Source organism: Pristiophorus japonicus, chromosome 19 (genome assembly GCF_044704955.1).
Source record: "Pristiophorus japonicus isolate sPriJap1 chromosome 19, sPriJap1.hap1, whole genome shotgun sequence".
Taxonomy (NCBI): Eukaryota; Metazoa; Chordata; class Chondrichthyes; family Pristiophoridae; genus Pristiophorus; species Pristiophorus japonicus.
Window position 1 is genome coordinate 10,669,426 of NC_091995.1, and position 18,878 is coordinate 10,688,303.

Sequence of the window (18,878 nt, forward strand, 5' to 3'; positions counted from 1 at the left end):
TTCAGAACAGATATAGCAGCTCAACACTGGGTATCAATGAGGCACTGGGGGCCATCGGCAGCAGTAGATCCACCACAATCTGTAACCTCATGGCCTGGCATATCCCTCACTCTACCATTACCATCAAGTCAGGGGACCAACCCTGGTTCAATGAAGAATGTAGAAGAGCATGCCAGGAGCAGCACCAGGCATACCTAAAAATGAAGTGCCAACCTGGGGAAGCTCAAACACAGGATTACATCCATGCTAAAAAGTGGAAGCAGCATGCTATAGACAAGGCAAAACGATCCCACAACCAACGGATCAGATTAAAGCTATGTAGTCCTGCCACATCCAGTCGTGAATGGTGGTGGACCATTAAACAACTAACAGAAGGAGGAGACTCCATGAATATCCTCATCCTCAATGATGCCGGAGCCCAGCACATGAGTGCAAAAGACCAGGCTGAAGCGTTTACAACCATCTTCAGCCAGAAGTGCCGAGTGGATGATCCATATCGGCCTCCTCCTGAGGTTCCCCCCCATCACAGAAGCCAGTCTTCAGCCAATTCGATTCACCCCAGATGATATCAAGAAAAGGCTAGCGCACTGGATACAGCAAAGGCTATGGGCCCCGACAACATCCTGGCTGTCATGCTGAAGACTTGTGCTCTAGAACTAGCCGTACCTTTAACCAAGTTGTTCCAGTGCAGCTACAACACTGGCATCTATCCGGCAATGTGAAAAACTGCCCAAGTATGGCCTTTCCACAAAAAATACAACAAATCCAATCCAGCCAATGACTGCCCCATGAGTCTATTCTCAATCATCAGCAAACTGATGGAAGGTGTCGTCAACAGTGCTATCAAGAGCAATGCCTAGTTTGGGTTCCGCCAGGACCGCACGGCTCCAGACCTCATTATAGCCTTGGTCCAAACATGGACAAATGAGCTGAATTCCCTGAGAGTGATTGCCGTTGACATCAAGGCAGCATTTGATGTGGCACCAAGGAGCCTAGTAAAACTGAAGTCAATGGGAATCAGAAGGCAAACTCTCCGCTGGCTGGAGTCATACCTAGCACAAAGGAAGATGGTTGTTGTGGTAGGAGGTCAATCATCACAGCCCCAGGACATCACTACAGGAGTTCTTCAGGGCAGTGCCCTAGGCTCAACCATCTTCAGCTGCTTCATCAATGACCTTCCCTCCATCATAAGGTCAGGAGTGGCGATGTTCACTGCACACTGTTCAGTACCATTCGCAACCCCTCAGATAACGGAGAGTTCCTGCCCACATGCAGCAAGAGCTGGACAACATTCAGGCTTGGGCTGATAAGTGGCAAGTAAGATTCGTGCCACACAAGTGCCAGACAATGACTATCTCCAACAAGCGAGAGTCTGACCACTGCTCCTTGACATTCAACGGCATTACCATCACTGAATCCCCCACCATCAGCATCCTGGGGGTCACCATTGACCAGAAACTTAACTGGACTAGCTACATAAACACTGTGGCAACAAGAGCAGGTCAGAGGCTGGGTATTCTGCGGCGAGTGTCTCACCTCCTGACTCCCCAAAGCCTTTCCACCATCTACAAGACACCAGTCAGGAGTGTGATGGAATACTCTCCAGGTGCCTGAGTGAGTGCAGCTCCAACAACACTCAAGAAGCTCGACACCATCCAGGACAAAGCAGGCCGCTTGATTGGCACCCCATCCACCACCTTCAACATTTACTCCCTCCACCACCGAAGTACCATGGCTTCAGTGTCTACCATCTACAAAACGCACTGCAGCAACTCGCCAAGGTTTCTTCAGTAGCACCTTCCAAACCCGCGACGTCTACCGCCTAGAAGGACAAGAATAGCAGGCGCGTGGGAACACCATCACCTCCAAGTCACACACCATCTTGACTTGGAAATATACCGCCGTTCCTTCATCGTCGCTGGGTCAAAATCCTGGAACTGCCTCCCTAACAGCACTGTGGGAGTACTTTCACTGCAAGGACTTCAGCAGTTCAAAAAGGCGGCTCACCACCACCTTCTCAAGGACAATTATGGAATGGGCAATAAATGCTGTCAACGACGTCCATATCCTGTGAATGAATTAAACATCAAGGATCCGGCCTTCTCGCCTTCCTTCCCGAGCCTTAGGAAACCCAGCCATGGTCCTTAACTCCAAACAAGTGGCAAACTATCATAGAAAGGGGCCTCATTATTAAAAGATATTAAAATCTTGGACCTGTCTCTCCAGAGTGTGATACTCGGACACCCCCACATCCGTTGCTGTTAAACTGGGAATAGGCAGGTTAGGGGGTCTGGTCTCACACCCCCAACCCTCTCCGACCCGTGGTGAGGGAGGGGTTAAAATCCACCACCCCAAAGCGGACTTGAACCCACAACCTCCTGACTCTGAGGCAAGAGTGAAAATAGTATAGAAATTTCGTGCAGCCGCCATTCGGTTTTACTCTGACCCCGGTAACGACACTGAGCTCCCTCAGCTACAAACCAAATGATATCGAGGGATTTGGAACACAGCGGTGCATACAGATTCAATCGTAGCCAAGGAATTGGATAAACTGCTCTTCGAAAGAGCAGGCGCAGGGACGATGGGCCGAATGGCCTCCTCGCTGAGCCTCCGAACTCCCCGAGTGAGTTGAGTCAAGATCTGATTTTCGGTCAGTCTTGTGGTTAATCTATTTCTCCGAGTTTGGCTCAGGCCAGGACATGTTTGCTGATATATGTCTGCAGTTATGAAAGCCTTGCAAGGTTTTGATTACCTCTTACTGACAAGTCTTTAAACTTACTGACAAGTCATTTGCTTTTTTTAAAATATATATATATTATGTTTTGCTTCCGCTTTTTCGAAACTGTCACACATAAAGGCATATTTTGAGGTGGCGTGAGGGGGAGGGTAGGGTGGGGGGGAGGAGGTGGCTTGTGGTTTACAGAGTGCACTTGGTGGATGTTTGTTAAGCTGTCTGAGATTCCACCCGTACGTGGCACCAGTGGGTTGCCTGAGGACATTTTTCTGACAGTCGTGTGAGCTACAGTGAAACCGGCGTTTGCTGTCGGGTTTGAAGTGTAGCTGTTTACTGCAGGACGAGTGAATGTACAAAAAAACGGGGCTGCGCGCACCACAGCTCCCTACTGCCGTCTCCTTCTGATTTGCAGGGTGGCAGAGTGGGAGCGCCAAGCCCGTCTACACATCAGAAAGGTCACGGCTTCCGTTCCTGAGGTTGTAATGCAGCAAGGAATCAGAACTTGCATTTCTGTATAGCACCTTGCACAACCTCAGGATGTCCCAAAGCGCTTTGCAGCCAATGAAGCACTTTTGAAGTGTTGGTTTACCCTCCACCAACATCACGAAAACAGATCCTCGGTTGGGGGATCTCAGACTAGGGGACACAGCCTAAGAATTAGAGTCAGGCCTTTCAGGAGTGAAGTTAGGAAACACTTCTACATGCAAAGAACATAGGAGCTTAAGAAATAGGGGCAGGAGTAGGCCATTTGACCCCTCGAGCCTGCTCCGCCATTCAATAAGATCATGGTTGATCTGATCATGGACTCAGCTCCCCTTCCCCGCCCACTCCCCATAACCCTTTACTCCCTTATCGCTCCAAAGTCTGTCTATCTCCACCTTAAAAGGGCGTTAGAAGTTTAGACCTCTCCCGCAAACAGCAGTCGATGCTGGGTCCATTGTTAATTTTAAATCTGAGATTAATAGATTTTTGTTAACTAAGGGTATTCAGGGATATGGGCTAAAGGCCCGAGGGGTTGAATGGTCTCCTCCTGTTTCCATGTTCCTATATTGTCATTATCAAATCCCCCCTCCATGGCCTCACCCCCTCCCTATCCGCCGCACCTCCTCCAGCCCTACAACCCTTCGGGATCTCAGTGCTCCTCCAATCCTAGCCTCTTGAGCATCCCCGATTTCCTTTGCTCCACCATCAGTGGCCGCGCCTTCAGCTGCCTGGGCCCCAAGCTCTGGAACTCCCTCCCTAAACCTGTCCACCTCGCTACCTCTTTCCTCCTTTGAGCTGCTCCTTTAAAACCTTCCTCTTTGAACTAGCTTTTGGCTACTCGCCCGAATATCTCCTGGGTGTGGCTTGGTGTCAAATTTCATCTGATAACGGTCCTGTGAAGTGCATCCGGGAGGGCGTTGAGCACCTCGAGTCTCATCGCCGAGAGCATGCCGAAATCAAGCGCGGGCAGCGGAAGGAGCGTGCGGCAAACCAGTCCCACCCACCCTTTCTCTCAACGACTATCTGTCCCAGCTGTGGCAGGGACTGTGGTTCTCGTATTGGACTGTTCAGCCACCTAAGGACTCATGCTAAGAGTGGAAGCAAGTCTTCCTCGATTCCGAGGGACTGCCTATGATGATGATGAAGCGCTTGGGGAATGTTTTACTGCGTTAAAGGCACTGTATAAATGCAAGTTGTTGTTGTACCAGTAACTCCACTGAAAAATCTCTCCACAATGTGATGATGGCCTTTGTTGTTGTTGTTGTTGTTTTAAAAGTGCAGCTTTACAAAATCCACAAAGCGGCTTTAAGCTGTGCTGGAGACCCGGAGATAGAATCAATGGCGGGAGTGTGTTTGTTTGCTGTCTGACCTTTGCCGAACATTTTTAACCAGCGTTTCCCATTCACTTGCAGTGTGTCAGCCTCCTTCAGCCCAGAGCGGCAAACTGCAGTCACGGTAGGGGGATGCTCGCCAAAGGTGATCTGGTCCGGGTAGTTCATGCGCTGTGATCGATGGCGCCTCTGTTGTGTGTGCAGAGAATCATCGGCTTGCATCAACAACAAACAGTCCTTCATAATAACAAGGGGATAACCAGAACCGTTTCACTCTCCTCATCTGCATAATCGTTCAGCAATGTCATGATAACATGCAACGCTCTGTGGCGTGTCTTTGAGCTCACCATTTGCATATGTTGTTTTCCTCCAATCATGGAATGATACGGCAGAGGGCAACAACAACTTGAATTGACGTAGCGCCTTTCATGTAATAAAACGTCCCGAGCGGCTTCACAGAAGCTAAATTTGGCACCGAGTCACATGAGGAGATATTAGGGCAGGTGACCAAAGTTAGCGAGTTGGGCGGGCCCTTCACAACTCTCCCCATTTTTATTTCCACTGAAGTCAGATGGGGGGCGCGGGGGGGGGGTGGGGGGAATGTGAATGGGCTGCCGACTCACTATAGACCATCGGTCACCATCAAGATCCAGCCATGACCTGCTCTGCTGCTGCTAAGTCTGTCTACACTTTCTGTGGCCGTAGGTTATTGGCTCAGAAATCCTTGTATCTTCTCCCCGCAGGTGTTTGACTAAAAAAGCGGAGAAACGTATGTGTACCTACCTTTTGGTCGAATGCCTGCCTGAGATCCCGGACTCGAGGCCTCCTCTTCTTGCGTAACGGGGCACATTCACGTCGGGACGTCCGCAGGAGTCACGTGGGCCTGGACACCCAATCACAGTCAAGTATTTTCTCATTCATAGTAATAGGAGTTTTGTAAATCCGAAACTCCTCTTACTATGAATGAGAAACACCCCCAATTACCCAAACACTACATAAAACATGAAAAAAAAACCTCGCATAAATACACGATGGAAAGTAAAGTTGATAGAAATGTTTTTTAAAGAAAAAACATCTGCTGATTTAAAAAAAACAACTTTTCATTATGATTAAAAATAAATGTAACGTAGTGGGCAGGGTTTTTAAAAATAATATGTTTTTTTAATTTAATTTAATTATATTTTTGTATGTTTTAAACTCTTATGCCTATAAAAGTAGGCTATGCGCCTGCTTTTATCAGGTGCACGAGTTTTGAGGACATTTGCTGGGCAAGATATGGGTAAATCCTGCAATCTTGCCCTTTGCAAATGTCCTCGCTCCCGAGATGCGTGAGATCTGTTCAGCCAGAAACTTGACAGATCGGAAAAGCCGGTTTTTAGCGCATGCGCGTAGTGCGCTGAAAACCGGCTTTTGCGACGCCTTCCTGGGTCCGTAGAATCTCCGTACGAACCTGGGGAGGCCGGGATTTCCACGGCATTATTTTCGCACACGCGCGCTCGCAGAAATCCAATTGATCTAAGCATCCTCTGTGCGGGAATTCTCTCTCTAACTGCTGTGTTTTTACGGTGCAGTGATGGTCACTGCCGGCTAAAATGTGCAGTTTGATCCCCTTCCCCCCCTCCATTAGTGATGGGGAAATTAGTGCCTAGTCTATAACGCCAAGACCGTGAAGAAATGATATTGCACATTTTGTGGGATTGGGAGTGCATGCGTCATTTGTAGCAGGTGTCCCCAATTAGCTATTAACCAGGCTGAAGCAGAAAGATAAAAAGACTTGCAATTATAAAGTGCCTTTCATGACCTCAGGATGTCCCAAAGCGCTTTACAACCCTAAGTGGAGGAAGAGCACCTGGGAGGGCACTGAGCACCTCAAGTCTCGTCGCCAAGAGCAGCAATCAAGTGCAGGCAGCGGAAGGAGCGTGCGGCAAACCAGCCTCCTCACTCACCCTTTCCTTCAACCACTGTCTGCCCCACCTGTGACAGAGACTGGAATTCCCGTATTGGACTGTACAGTCACCTGAGAACTCACTTTTAGAGTGGAAGCAAGTCTTCCTCGATTTCGAGGGACTGCCTATGATGATGATGACAGCCAGTGAGGTACTTTTGAAGTGTAGTCACTGTTGTAATGTGAGAAAGGTGGCAAAACGAGGCGAGATTGTGTGGAATGGGCCTATACTCTCTGGAATTTAGAAGAATGCGAGGTGTTTTCATTGAAACACATAAGATTATGCGGGGGATTGACAGGGTAGATGCTGAGAGGTTGTTTCCCCTGGCTGGGGAGTCTAGAATTAGGGGGCACAGTCTTGGGATAAGGGGTCGGCCATTTAGGACTGAGATGAGCAGGAATTTCTTCACTCAGAGGGTTGTGAATCTTTGGGTTTCTCTACCCCAAAGGGCTGTGGATGTTCAGTCGTTGAGTATATTCAAGGCTGAGATAGAATGAATGTTGCACTCCAGGGGAATCAATAGATGTAGAAAGTGGAGTTGAGGTCGAAGATCAGCCATGATCTTATTGAATGGCGGAGCAGGCTCGAGGGGCCGTTTGGCCTATTCCTGCTCCTAATTCTTATGTGGCAGCCAATTTGCACACAGCAAGCTCCCGTAAACGGCAATGTGACAATGAAATGACCAGATAATCTTTTTTTAGTGATGTTGATTGAGGGGTAAATATTGGCCCCAGGACACCGGGGATAACTCCCCTGCTCTTCTTCGAAATAGTGCCATGGGATCTTTTATGTCCACTGAGAGAGCAGGCGGGGCCTCGGTCTAACGTCTCATCTGAAAGACAGCACTCCCGACAGTGCAGCGCTCCCTCAGTACTGCACTGGGAGTGTCAGCCTAGATTTTTGTGCTCAAGTCCCTGGAGTGGAACTTGAACCCACAACCTTGTGACTCAGGGGTGAGGGTACTTTCCACTGAACCACAGCTGACACAAGTCTTTTGTTTCCCCAAGCAATTATTAACCAGGTTGACGAGGAAGGCCGCAGCATGGGGAAGGTGTTTGCAAAGCTGAGCACTTCCTCTTGCGTGTTACAATGGCTGCTTCTAACAATAGCTGTGAGGAATGGCCCTCATAATCCACGTCCAGACACACCCGATATTTGTGGCAGGTTGGTGCTGCCAAGCTGGGCCCTGCGATCTCAGTCTTGGGGATGGGGAGTGACACTGGGGCAACACTCAACCCTGACCGAGCTCCCCATCGGTGTCAGTGTGGAGCGATATTTGGCAGGGGTGTTCCAACTGATCCAGTGGGATTCCTGGCCAGAGAGTTAGGTTTAAGTCACTCTCCTCCCCTCCATCGCCCCCCCCCCCCACCCCCCCCCCCCAGTGATTATTGGTGTTATCCAGGGCTAAGGGGTGAATGGTCGCACCTGGGGACCAATAGGAATTGCAGCTTTGTCAGTGCTGGAGTCCAATGGGGGGTTGAAATCGGAGATTGGGTGGGAAGGCAAAGCCGGTGGGATTGTGCGGTTTGCCCATTATACCGCACGCCCGACATTCCGTGATACTGGCGTCAAGGGTACGGAGTATCGGCGGGGCGTAGAATGGCCGACCAATGAGGTTTGGCCTGCTTTGCATCTCCGCCCAATGTCAAATTTTACCAACCCCCACCCCCCCACCTGTCTCGCCTCCCTGCCATGGCTGATAAAAGAAACAAGAAAGACTTGCATTTATATAGCGCCTTTCATGACCACCGTACGTCTCAGAGCGCTTTAAGCAAATGAAGAACTTTTTGAAGTGTAGTCACTGTTGTAATGTGGGAAACGGGGCAGCCAATTTTTGCACAGCAAGCTCCCACAAACAGCAATGTGAGAAAGACCAGATGATCTGTTTTTAGTGTTGTTGGTTGAGGGATAAATATTGGCCTCAGGACACCAGGGATAACTCTCCTGCTTTTCTTTGAAATAGTGCTGTGGGACCATTTACATCCACCTGAGAGGGCAGACAGGGGGTGCCTCGGTTTGAAGTCTCCTCCAAAAGACGGCACCTCCAACAGTGCAGCGCTCCCTCAGCACTGCACTGGAGTGTCAGCTAAGTGCGTCTTGGATCTCTGCTGACCTCCTGGGGTTTGAAATTGGTCTAATGCAGTAGCAGCAAACGTGCTCCTTGTGAATCGGCAGCATGATTCACACCCCGCCCCGATTATAGTTCCCCGTGACTTCAATAGAATTGTCACTTTAATTCCCCCGCCCCACTTTCACCCTGACCTCTCAGTCCTTGGTCTCATACACTGTTCCCATGACGCTCAACGCAAGCTCGAGGGACAGCACCTCATCTTTAGTTTAGGCACTTTACAGCCTTCTGGACTCAACATCGAGTTCAACAATTTCAGACCATAACCTCTGCCCCTATTTGTCTCCCATTCCTCCTTACTTTAACCCCTACCCCCCCACCAACCCCCGATCTTATGTATTTTTTCTCTTTGTCCCCAATCTCTCCTGTCTTCCACCTTATCACAGACCTTCCCTTTTGTTCTAACCCCCTCCCCCGCCCTTTCAGTGTCCCTTAACAATCTGTTCATTTCGAATATTCTCTGACGAAGGGTCATCGACCTGAAACGTTAATTCTGTTTCTCTCCACAGATGCTGCCTGACCCGCTGAGATTTCCAGCATTTTCTGTTTTTATATCACTAGGATAGTAAATCGGGTGCAGTGTGAAACGGTCTAACGATTCGCTGGGAGCCACCTTCATGCTGCTGGATTAGACCAATTTAACAGCCCTTTTCCCCCCCTCTTCCCCCCCCACCGTGTCTCCTCAGGAGAGCTGCAATAATAATGATTACAGATCATTTCCCTTCGCAGATAACGGTGGTGGGGGGGGGGGGGTGAAATTGGATATTGGGCGGGAGAGGCACATCCAATGGAATTATCTTTATCACCTGTTGTTAGAGGGTCCGCCGCGGCTCAGTGGGCAACACTCTCGCCTCTGAGTCAGAAGGTTGTGGGTTCAAGTCCCACTCCAGGGACTTGAGCATAAAATCTAGACTGACACTCCACTGCAGTGCTGAGGGAGCGCTGCACTGTCGGAGGTGCCGTCTTGCAGATGAGACATTAAACCGAGGCCCGGTCTGCCTTCTCGGGTGGACGTAAAAGATCCCACGGCCACTATTTTGAAGAAGAGCAGGGGGAGTTATGTCCTGGGGCCAATATTTATCCCTCAACCAACATAACAAAAAACCCCAGATGATCTGGCCACTATCACATGGCTGTTTGTGGGAGCTTCCTATGTGCAAATTGGCTGCCGTGTTTCCCACATTGCAACAGTGACGACACTTCAAAAAGTACTTCATTGGCTGTAAAGTGCTTTGCGATGATGGTCATGAAAGATGCTATAGAAACGCAAACATTTCTTCCTTCCATTCTACCATACACCCGATACGCCATGCTACTGAATATTTGACAGGACTGAATATGGAAGGAGGCGTGTAACGGGCGACCAATACATTTACCCCACCCCATATTACAATGGCTCCCCACCAGCCCCCCTGCCCCCGCCATCCCGAGATCCTTTCCTGCATGAGCTTTGTGGTCAACATTACGTGAAGACGACTTTGATGTTGGGGGAACGTGATACTTTCCATTTCAGATGCCCGGTGCCCGGGCCGCAACAAACAGGGGACTTTTCTGGGGTGTTTAGGTTGAGATGGGACATCCCTTCACGGGGAAAAGTCCCTGGCAACCACAGGAGAATTTCAACTGGATTGTGTGAAAGTGCTTCTCGAAAGAAACCACTTTTATCTCCTCCTGGGCCTGGTGTGTTTAAAGCACAGCCCCAGATGGAGCGCCAGGCCCTACAGATCCACACAGGCCGCCCGAGAAAATGAGCAGAGTTCGATCGAGTGCCTCAGAAAGGTCACGGCCTGTGCAGAGAACGCTGGGGCTGAAACTAGCCTTGAGCACAAAATCTCAGCTGGCAATCCAGTCCAGTGCAGTGCTGAGGGAGTGCTGCACTGTCGCAGGTGCCGTCTTTCAGATGAGACGTTTAAACCCAGGCCCCGTCTGCTCTCTCAGTCGAGCGTAAAAGATCCCGTGACACTATTTCAAAGAAGAGCAGGGGGGGGGGAGTTCTCCCCGGTGTCCTTTGGCCAATATTTATCCCTCCACCAACATAACAAAAAAAAAAAGATTACCTTGATCATTATCGCTGCTTGTGGGAGCTTGCTGTGCGCAAATTGGCTGCCTGCGTTTCCCACATTGCAACGGTGACCGCACCGCAGTAACGCAGTCCATTGGCTGTAAAGCGCTCTGCTCCAGTCTCGGGAGTGGGGCTTGAACCCACAGCCACTCTGACTCAGAGGTGAGAGGTCGAGGCGCTGAGCCAGGACTGATGCAGCAACCGCCTCGCTTCTGTCGGTGTTGTCGAGCTTGCCGTTCCCGGATCAGGTCAACCGTGCATTTTCTATCTTTCGTTTACAGAGCTGCAACTTGCGGGGGAACCTGTCCATCTGGCATTTGTGGGGAGCGGAGAGGGTCGGGAGAAACCGGTGGCTCACCTCACGGGTATGTGTCCTCTGCTGCGCAGCGACGGTTCTTCACCCGCGTGGCACATCAGCACATAAGGATTAGGAGCCGGAGTCGGCCATTCGGCCCCTCGAGCCTGCTCCGCCATTCAATGCAATTGTGGCTGATCTTTGACCTCAACGCCACCATCACAAACTATTCCCCGTATCCCTTGCTTCCCCGAGTGCCATCAAGGCTCCGTCTCCCTCTCCCACTCACTGCTGACTTTCAGTGCAGCTGCTGACATGAGATTGCTGGCTATTTATTGACGTTTAAATTGTCGGAGGTGAGGGGGTTGACTGATGAGGAAAGGTTGAGTAGGTTGGGCCCCCACTCATTGGAATACAGAAGAATGAGAGGTGATCTTATCGAAACGTATACGATTATGAGGGGGCTTGACAAGGTGGATGCAGAGAGGATGTTTCCATTGATGGGGAAGACTAGAACTAGGGGGCATAATCTTAGAATAAGGGACCACCCATTTAAAACTGAGATGAGGAGGAATTTCTTCTCTCAGAGGGTTGTAAATCTGTGGAATTCTCTGCCTCAGAGAGCTATGGAGGCTGGGTCATTGACTAACTTTAAGACAGAGATAGACAGATTCTTAACCGATAACGGAATAAGGGGTTATGGGGAGCGAGCAGGGAAGTGGACCCGAGTCCATGATCGGATCAGCCATGATCGTATTAAATGATGGAGCAGGCTCAAGGGTCCATATGGCTGACTCCTGCTCCTATTTCTTATGCTCTTATGCATCCTTTGGGTTCTGTCTCTTTCTCCCGGGTGACAGGCGTTGAATTCTTCAGAAGTGGAGATCGGTTTTGCTGTGCCCTGTGGTCAATCAGATTGCTGCTGATGGTCATACCGTTTGACAATGATGTGACTGTTGGAAGGTTGTGTTCAATAATGTGACTGTTGACAGAAGTGGAGGTGGACTGACACTTGCTTACACGCCACAAACTCCGTTCCCTACCCTGGCCACTGTCTGAGGCTGACCCAGACTCTTCGCAAACTCACCACCCTTTTTCACCCCGAGCGGATCCTCCGACCCCATATACTCTGCCTCACAATGACCGCGTATTTCCACTCCGTAACATCGCCCCTGCCTCAGCCCATCTGCTGCTGTAACCCTCATCCATGCCTTTGTTACCTCGAGACTTGACTGTTCCAGTCCCCGCCCGCATTCTACCCGACGTAAACTAGAGGTGATCCAAAACTCAGCAGCCGGTGTCCTAACGCGCACCAAGTCACACTCGCACATCACTCCTGTGCTCGCTGACGTACATTGGCACCCAGTCTGGCAATGCTTTCATTTTAAAATCCCTCCGTGCCTTCGCCCCTCCCTATCTCTGTAATCTCCTCCTGGCCGACAATCCTCCAAGAATCAGTGCCCCTCTAAATCTGGCCTCTTGAGCATCCCTGACTTTAATCACTCCAACCACCGGTGGCCGTGCCTTCAGCTGCCTGGGCCCCAAGCTCTGGAACTCCCTCCCTAAACCTCTCCGCCCCTCTCTCTTCCTTTCAGACTCTGCTTAAAACCTACCTCTTTGTCCAAGCTTTTGGTCACCAGTCCTAATATTTCCTTATGTGTCAAATGTTGTTTGATAATCGCTCCTGTGAAGCGCCTTGGGATGCTTGACTATGTGAAAGACGCTATATAAATGTACGTTGTTGTTTGTGGATAGCTGACAGTTATCCTTGGTGTCAAACTTTGACTTTCCTTATAAACTACCTGCCCATCTTTTAGACCTGTCCTCCATTGAGTCCTCCCACCTTGCGTCTCTGACAACAGGCACCCAGCCCGGCTTCTTCTCCATGGAGTCGGAGACGGGAAGGACAGGATCCCGGCTGTTGGGAGAGTCCCATCGCTGCTGATGGCCGTACTCAGCCTACAAACGTGCCGAAAGAATTTAAAACGGGCTCCCACTCGCGGCAGGGTTGGTTTTGGTTAGTGCGTGGGTGGGAGTTCCTAGAGGGTTTTCCCACACCATGGGGAAGTCCCTAGTTTGTTTAAGTAGTGTTGTTTGCCATGTAAGTGAAAGCAGGGCTTTCCAACATCGTTGGGGAAATGGCTTAGATTTTTTTCTGCGGGGGAAACAAGCGGAAATTCTCTTACTTCCGACCCCCATCCCCCCCCCATACACCCGCCCATCCCCCCAATCCCATCATCCCCCCCCCCCCACCACCCCATCCCCCACCCATCACCCCCATCCTCCCCCCAAAAGCCTCATTCCCCCACATGTGCTTTTCTCCAACCTCCATCCTACTGCCCCGTACCTCACTCATGCCCACCTGCATTGAGCGACCCTCCGAGATCTCTGCCCTTCTCCAATTCTGGCCTCTTGACCATCCCTGATTTTCATCGCTCCACCATTGGTGGCCATGCTACAGAATCATAGAAGTTTACAGCACGGAAGGAGGCCATTTAGGCCCACTGAGTCCGTGCCGGCCTAATCTCACTTTCCAGCTCTAGGTCCGTAACCCTGCAGGTTACGGCACTTCAGGTGCACATCCAAGTACTTTTTAAATGTGGTGAGGTTTCTGCCTCTACCACCCGTTCAGGCAGTGAGTTCCAGACCCCCACAGCTCTCTGTGTGAAGAAATTTCCCCTCAAATCCCCTCTAAACCTCCTACCACTTTGAATTTATGCCCCCTAGTTGTTGATCCCTCTGCTACGGGAAATAGGCCCTTTCTATCCACTATATCCAGGCCCCTCATAATTTTATACACCTCAATGAGGTCTCCCTCAGCCTCCTCTGTTCCAAGAAAAACAAACCCAGCCTATCTAATCTGTCCTCATAGCTTAGATTCTCCACTCCCGGCAAAATCCTCGTAAATCTCCTCTACACCCTCTCCAGTGCAATCACGTCCTTCCTGTAATGTGGTGACCAGAACTGCACGCAGTACTCCAGCTGTGGCCTAACCAGTGTTTTATACAGTTCAAGCATAACTCCCCCTGCTCTTATTTTCTATGCCTCGGCTAATAAAGGCAAGCATTCCGAATGCCTTCTTAACCACTTTATTTACCTGGCCTGCTACCTTGAGTGATCTGTGGACACGCACTCCCAGGTCCCTTTGTTTCTCTACACTTCTCAGTATCCTACCATTTAATGTGCATTCCCTTGCCTTATAAGCCTTCTCCAAATGCATTACCCCTCACTTCTCCAGATTAAATTCCATTTGCCACTGTTCTGCCCAGCTGACCAGTTCATTGATATCTTCCTGCATTATCAACCACACAACCACACTGCCTTCAGCTGCCTAGGCTATAAGCTCTGGAACTCCCTCCCAAACCTCTCTATCTCACCACCTCTCTTTCTTCCTTCAAGACGCTCCTTAAAACCTACCCGTTTGACCAAGTGTTTGGTCATCTGTCCTAATATCTCCTTATTCCGGCTTTCAGAGAAGACATTAAACCGAGGCCCCGTCTACCCTCCCAGGTGGATGTAAAAGATCCCATGGCACTATTTTGAAGAAGAGCAGGGGGAGTTATCCCCTGGAGCCCTGGGGCCAATATTTATCCCTCAATCAACATAACAAAAACAGATTATCTGGTCATCATCACAATTCTGTTTGTGGGAGCTTGCTGTGCGCAAGTTGGCTGCCGCGTTTCCCACATCACAACAGTGACTACACTCCAAAAGTACTTCATTGGCTGTAAAGAGTTTCGGGATGTTACCGATGGTCATGAAAGGCGCTATATAAATGCAAGTCTTTCTTTCTTGCTTTTTATGTGTGGCTCGGTGTCAAATGTTGTCTGACAATCGCTCCTGTGATACACCTTGGGACGTTTTACTAGAAATTATTTAGCGTTATTTCGCATCTTTCACGACCACCGGACGTCTTAAAGTGCTTCACAGCTAATGGAGTACTTTAAAAAAAATTTCCCTGTAGTGACTGTTGCAATGTAAGAAGGTGCTCTATGAATGCAACTTGTTGTTGTAAAACTAGCTTTAATCATAAGAACATGAGAAAATAAGAACATAACAGGAGCAGGAGTAGGCCACTCGGCCCCTCGAGCCTGCTCCTGTTATGTTATGGAGCCATTAAATAAAATCATGGCTGATCTGCTCCTGGACGCAGTAATCGATGGTGTAAAACTGGCTAGCGATTTTCATTTGAAGTCAATGCACGGGGGAAAGCGTATGTGATGTACAAAGGGCGGCGAATCAATATTGCCCGTTTTACACCATGGGCCAGGGATATAATTACCCACGGTCTCTTTTAAGATATGTTTAGGTTTGGTGATATTTTGCTGCTTTTTGAAGTGGGGAGCGATGTCCTGGTGGCCAGTAAACGAGCTAGAAAGACATGAATGAAGAATAACTTGCTGAGGATAGGAAAGCATTGACACAAAACCCTGCCTGAAGTGCCCTCTTGCCACTAATGCTGAATGTAAATGTCTGCTGAGGGAACTGTGCCTAAAACATTAAAATCCCAAAGAGAGCAGGACCCTTTTCTGCTATTCATTCAAGGCCAGCATTTATTGCCCATCCCTAACTGCCCTTAAGAAGGTATCAGTGAGCTGCTACAGTAGTGATTTGCTACAACTGAGTGGTAGTTAAGAGTCAACCACTTTGTTGTAGGTCTGGAGTCACCTATAGGCCAGGCCAGGTAAGGAAGCCAGATTCCCTTCCCTAAAGCACATTGGTGATCCAGATGGGTTTTTGTGATAATCCAGTAGTTTCACAATCACCATTACAGATAGCAGTTTTTCATTCCAGATTTAATTAATTAACTGAATTTAAATTCCCCAGCTGCTGTGGGGGGATTTGAACTCATGTCCCCAGATCATAATCCAAGCCTCAGGCTGACTAGTTTCGTGACATAACCACTATGCTACCGAGACCTCTGTTCAATTGGCGGACTCTCATTCCCAGCAAATATAGTTCTCCCCAGTCATCAGCGCACTCACTGCAGAAAAATATGAGATGATATTCCTGGCTGTCGTCTTCGGTTTGGAAAGATAAACGGTGCCTGTTTATAAACCGAACAGTTTACAAAACAGTATGAGTGCAGATATCCCGGTCTCCCCGGGTCCGTACGGAGTGTCTACGGACCCGGGAAGGCATCGCAACAGCCGGTTTTCAGCACACAATGCACATGCGCTGAAAACCGGCTTTTCCGATCTGTCGAGCTGGAGCTTGACAGATCCTCCGCCTCTCGGGAGCGAGGACATTTGCACGGGCAGGTTTGCGGTATTTACCCATATCTTGCCCAGCAAATGTCCTCAAAACTCTTGCGCCTGATAAAAGCAGGCGCATAGCCTACTTTTACAGAGATAAGAGTTTAAAAACACACAAAAATATAATAAAATAAAATTAAAAAACACATTATTTTTTTTAAATCCTGCCCATTACGTTACATTTATTTTTAACCATAATTAAAAACACGTTTTAAAAACTCGGAATTTTTTTTTCATCTAAGATATTTATTAACTTTAATTTTAATTATATGAGGTGTGTTTTTTATTTTTTATTATGCGTTTAGTGTGTTTGTTTTTTTTTCTCATTAATAGCAATGAGAACTCGTCGATACGGAGTTCTCTGCTATTAATGAGAGAGCTGTGGAATACTGTATCTGATTGGTTGAGCGGTCACACATGACTGCACCTTCTGCGTGGGAACCTGGAGGACGGGAGTGCGCTTCGCAGCGCGGGAAGAGAAGGCCTCCCCTCCGGAATCTCACGCTCCTTCAGGACCAGCAGGTAGTTTCGTGGAAATGTTTCAGGTCAGAGGCAATTGCCCCGCGAGAAGCCTCCGACCGCAATTTCAGCCCCATGGTGCTTCTACATCACCTGAAGGCAGGTACGTGCTCCTGCAGCATTGAGCTAGTACAGCAGGATTTTGCTGTCTGGGGTGAATCGGTCGTTGAACTTGCACTTGCCCATCGACTCTTTATGCGGGTTTTCACTGGAACTTGCTGTAAATTAGAGAGCCAAAAAGCGCAGTGCCCTCTGCAGGGCATCGGGCAACTGTGCGACCAGGGTGTGCAACTGTGTGTCTCCTTTACCAGCCCAATTGAAGAATTGTTAATGAGCAGCGCAGAGACTGAACCAGGAACATTAGAACATAGGAAATAGAAGCAGGAGTAGGCCATTCGGCCCCTCGAGCCTGCTCCGCCATTTAATAAGATCATGGCTGATCTGATCATGGGCTCAAATTACAATTTGTACCTGAGGAGCTACAGCAGTTTAAATAAAGCTGTAGGCCTGAGCGGAGTAGGTAAAAGGTCACGATGTCGAAAGAGTACAGAAGAGTGCTGTAATACCGTTAGCATCTTATACTGGGAAAATCGTCTAGCTTATAAAGCGCCATCTGGTGGTACAAATGTGCAACTGCAGGCACAACAAGTAGCTATATAATGGGACTGTGCTGACGAGGTGCTGCCAAGAGACATTACAGCCCAAATAAAGCCTGCAGGGCCCATAGCAAATACATTATGTTAAGTCTGTAATGCACTTATGAATGGCTCCACGAGGCAATGTGTTGTACTCAAACTGTAGTGACCTTGGCCCTTTATTCGTAACTCCAGAGTGAGACACAGCATGGTGAGCAGCCTTTTATCCTGGGCCCTGCACGCCTATGCAGGTGACCCTCAGGTCTCCCACCGCAAGTAAGTGGGGAGGAGGTATGGAGGGGATTTGAGGGGAAATGTTTTCACCCAGAGGCTGGCGGGGGTCTGGAACTCAGTGCCTGAAAGGGTGGTAGAGGCAGAAACCCTAATAGCATTTAAAAAGTACCTGGATGTGCACCTGAAGTGCTGTAACCTGCTGTAACTACTTTAAAGGCGCTATATAAATGCACACTGTTGTTGTAACACGCCCCGCAGTCAGAGTCCCTGAAGTTAGCTCTTGTAGATGGGACTGTGGAGCAGGAGCAGTGCGACGCTGAGGTAATTTCCGCTTCTTGTTCCAGGCTTAAGGGGCTCGAACGCGAGCAGTGAGGCGAGGTTCCAGGCGCTGCTGTGGGACTGCGAGAGGGGCATGGCCTACTCCAACATGGGCTACGCAGACGGCCAGCTGACCATCCCGCGCAGCGGCCTCTATTACGTCTACTCCCAGGTGGCCTTCTACCTGCCGTCGTGCGAGGAGCTGCGGCCCCCGGGGGGGTCCGGGGGCGGGGGGGTGCTGACCCACAATGTCTACCGCACCGCCGACTCCTACCCCGAGCCCACCCCGCTGCTGACGGCCACCAAGTCGGTGTGCGAGGGGGGCCGGGGCGACTGGCACGTCACCATCAGCCAGGGGGCGCTGTTCGCCCTGCGAGAGAGGGACCGGCTCTTTGTCACCGTCAACCGGGCCGCCCTGGTGGAGCACATGGAGCAGAAGACCTTCTTCGGCACCTACATGCTGTGAGCGGGCGGCAGATCGAGACCACAATTCCAGATCTTCGCCCATTTCAGCAACGACAACTTCGATTTATGTAGCGCCTTTAACAGGAGGATTACGCGACAACAAACTTCACACCGAGCCACATACATAAGAACATCAGGAATAGGAGCAGGAGTCGGCCATTCGGCCCCTCGAGCCTGCTCCGCCATTTAATAAGATCATGACTGATCTGATCTTGGGCTCAGCTCCGCTTCCCTGCCCGCTCCCCATAACCCTTCACTCCCTCATCATTCTTTAAATATGTCCATCTCCACCTTTAAATATATTCAAAGACCCAGCCTCCACAGCTCCCTGGGGTAGAGAATTCCAAAGATCCATGAAGCTCTGATAGAAGAAATTCCTCCTCATCTCCATTTTAAATGAGCGACCCCTTCTTCTGAGACTGTGCCCCAGATTTCCCCACGAGGGGAAACATCCTCTCTGCATTTACCCAGTC

At 49.6% G+C, this 18,878-nt stretch overlaps 1 protein-coding gene across 1 annotated transcript in view; it reads left to right on the forward strand.

Annotated features, from left to right (window-relative positions):
* The window catches only part of LOC139230656 (tumor necrosis factor ligand superfamily member 15-like), a 28,912-nt gene extending 10,257 nt beyond the window's left edge, over positions 1 to 18,655 (forward strand). The window contains exons 2-4 of the mRNA XM_070862464.1: positions 4,630 to 4,672; positions 10,966 to 11,049; positions 17,967 to 18,655. Coding sequence (XP_070718565.1) covers positions 4,630 to 4,672; positions 10,966 to 11,049; positions 17,967 to 18,406 — 567 coding nt within the window. The 3' untranslated portion in view covers positions 18,407 to 18,655. The remainder of the gene's footprint in view (positions 1 to 4,629; positions 4,673 to 10,965; positions 11,050 to 17,966) is intronic.
* Positions 18,656 to 18,878: the final 223 nt, after the last annotated feature.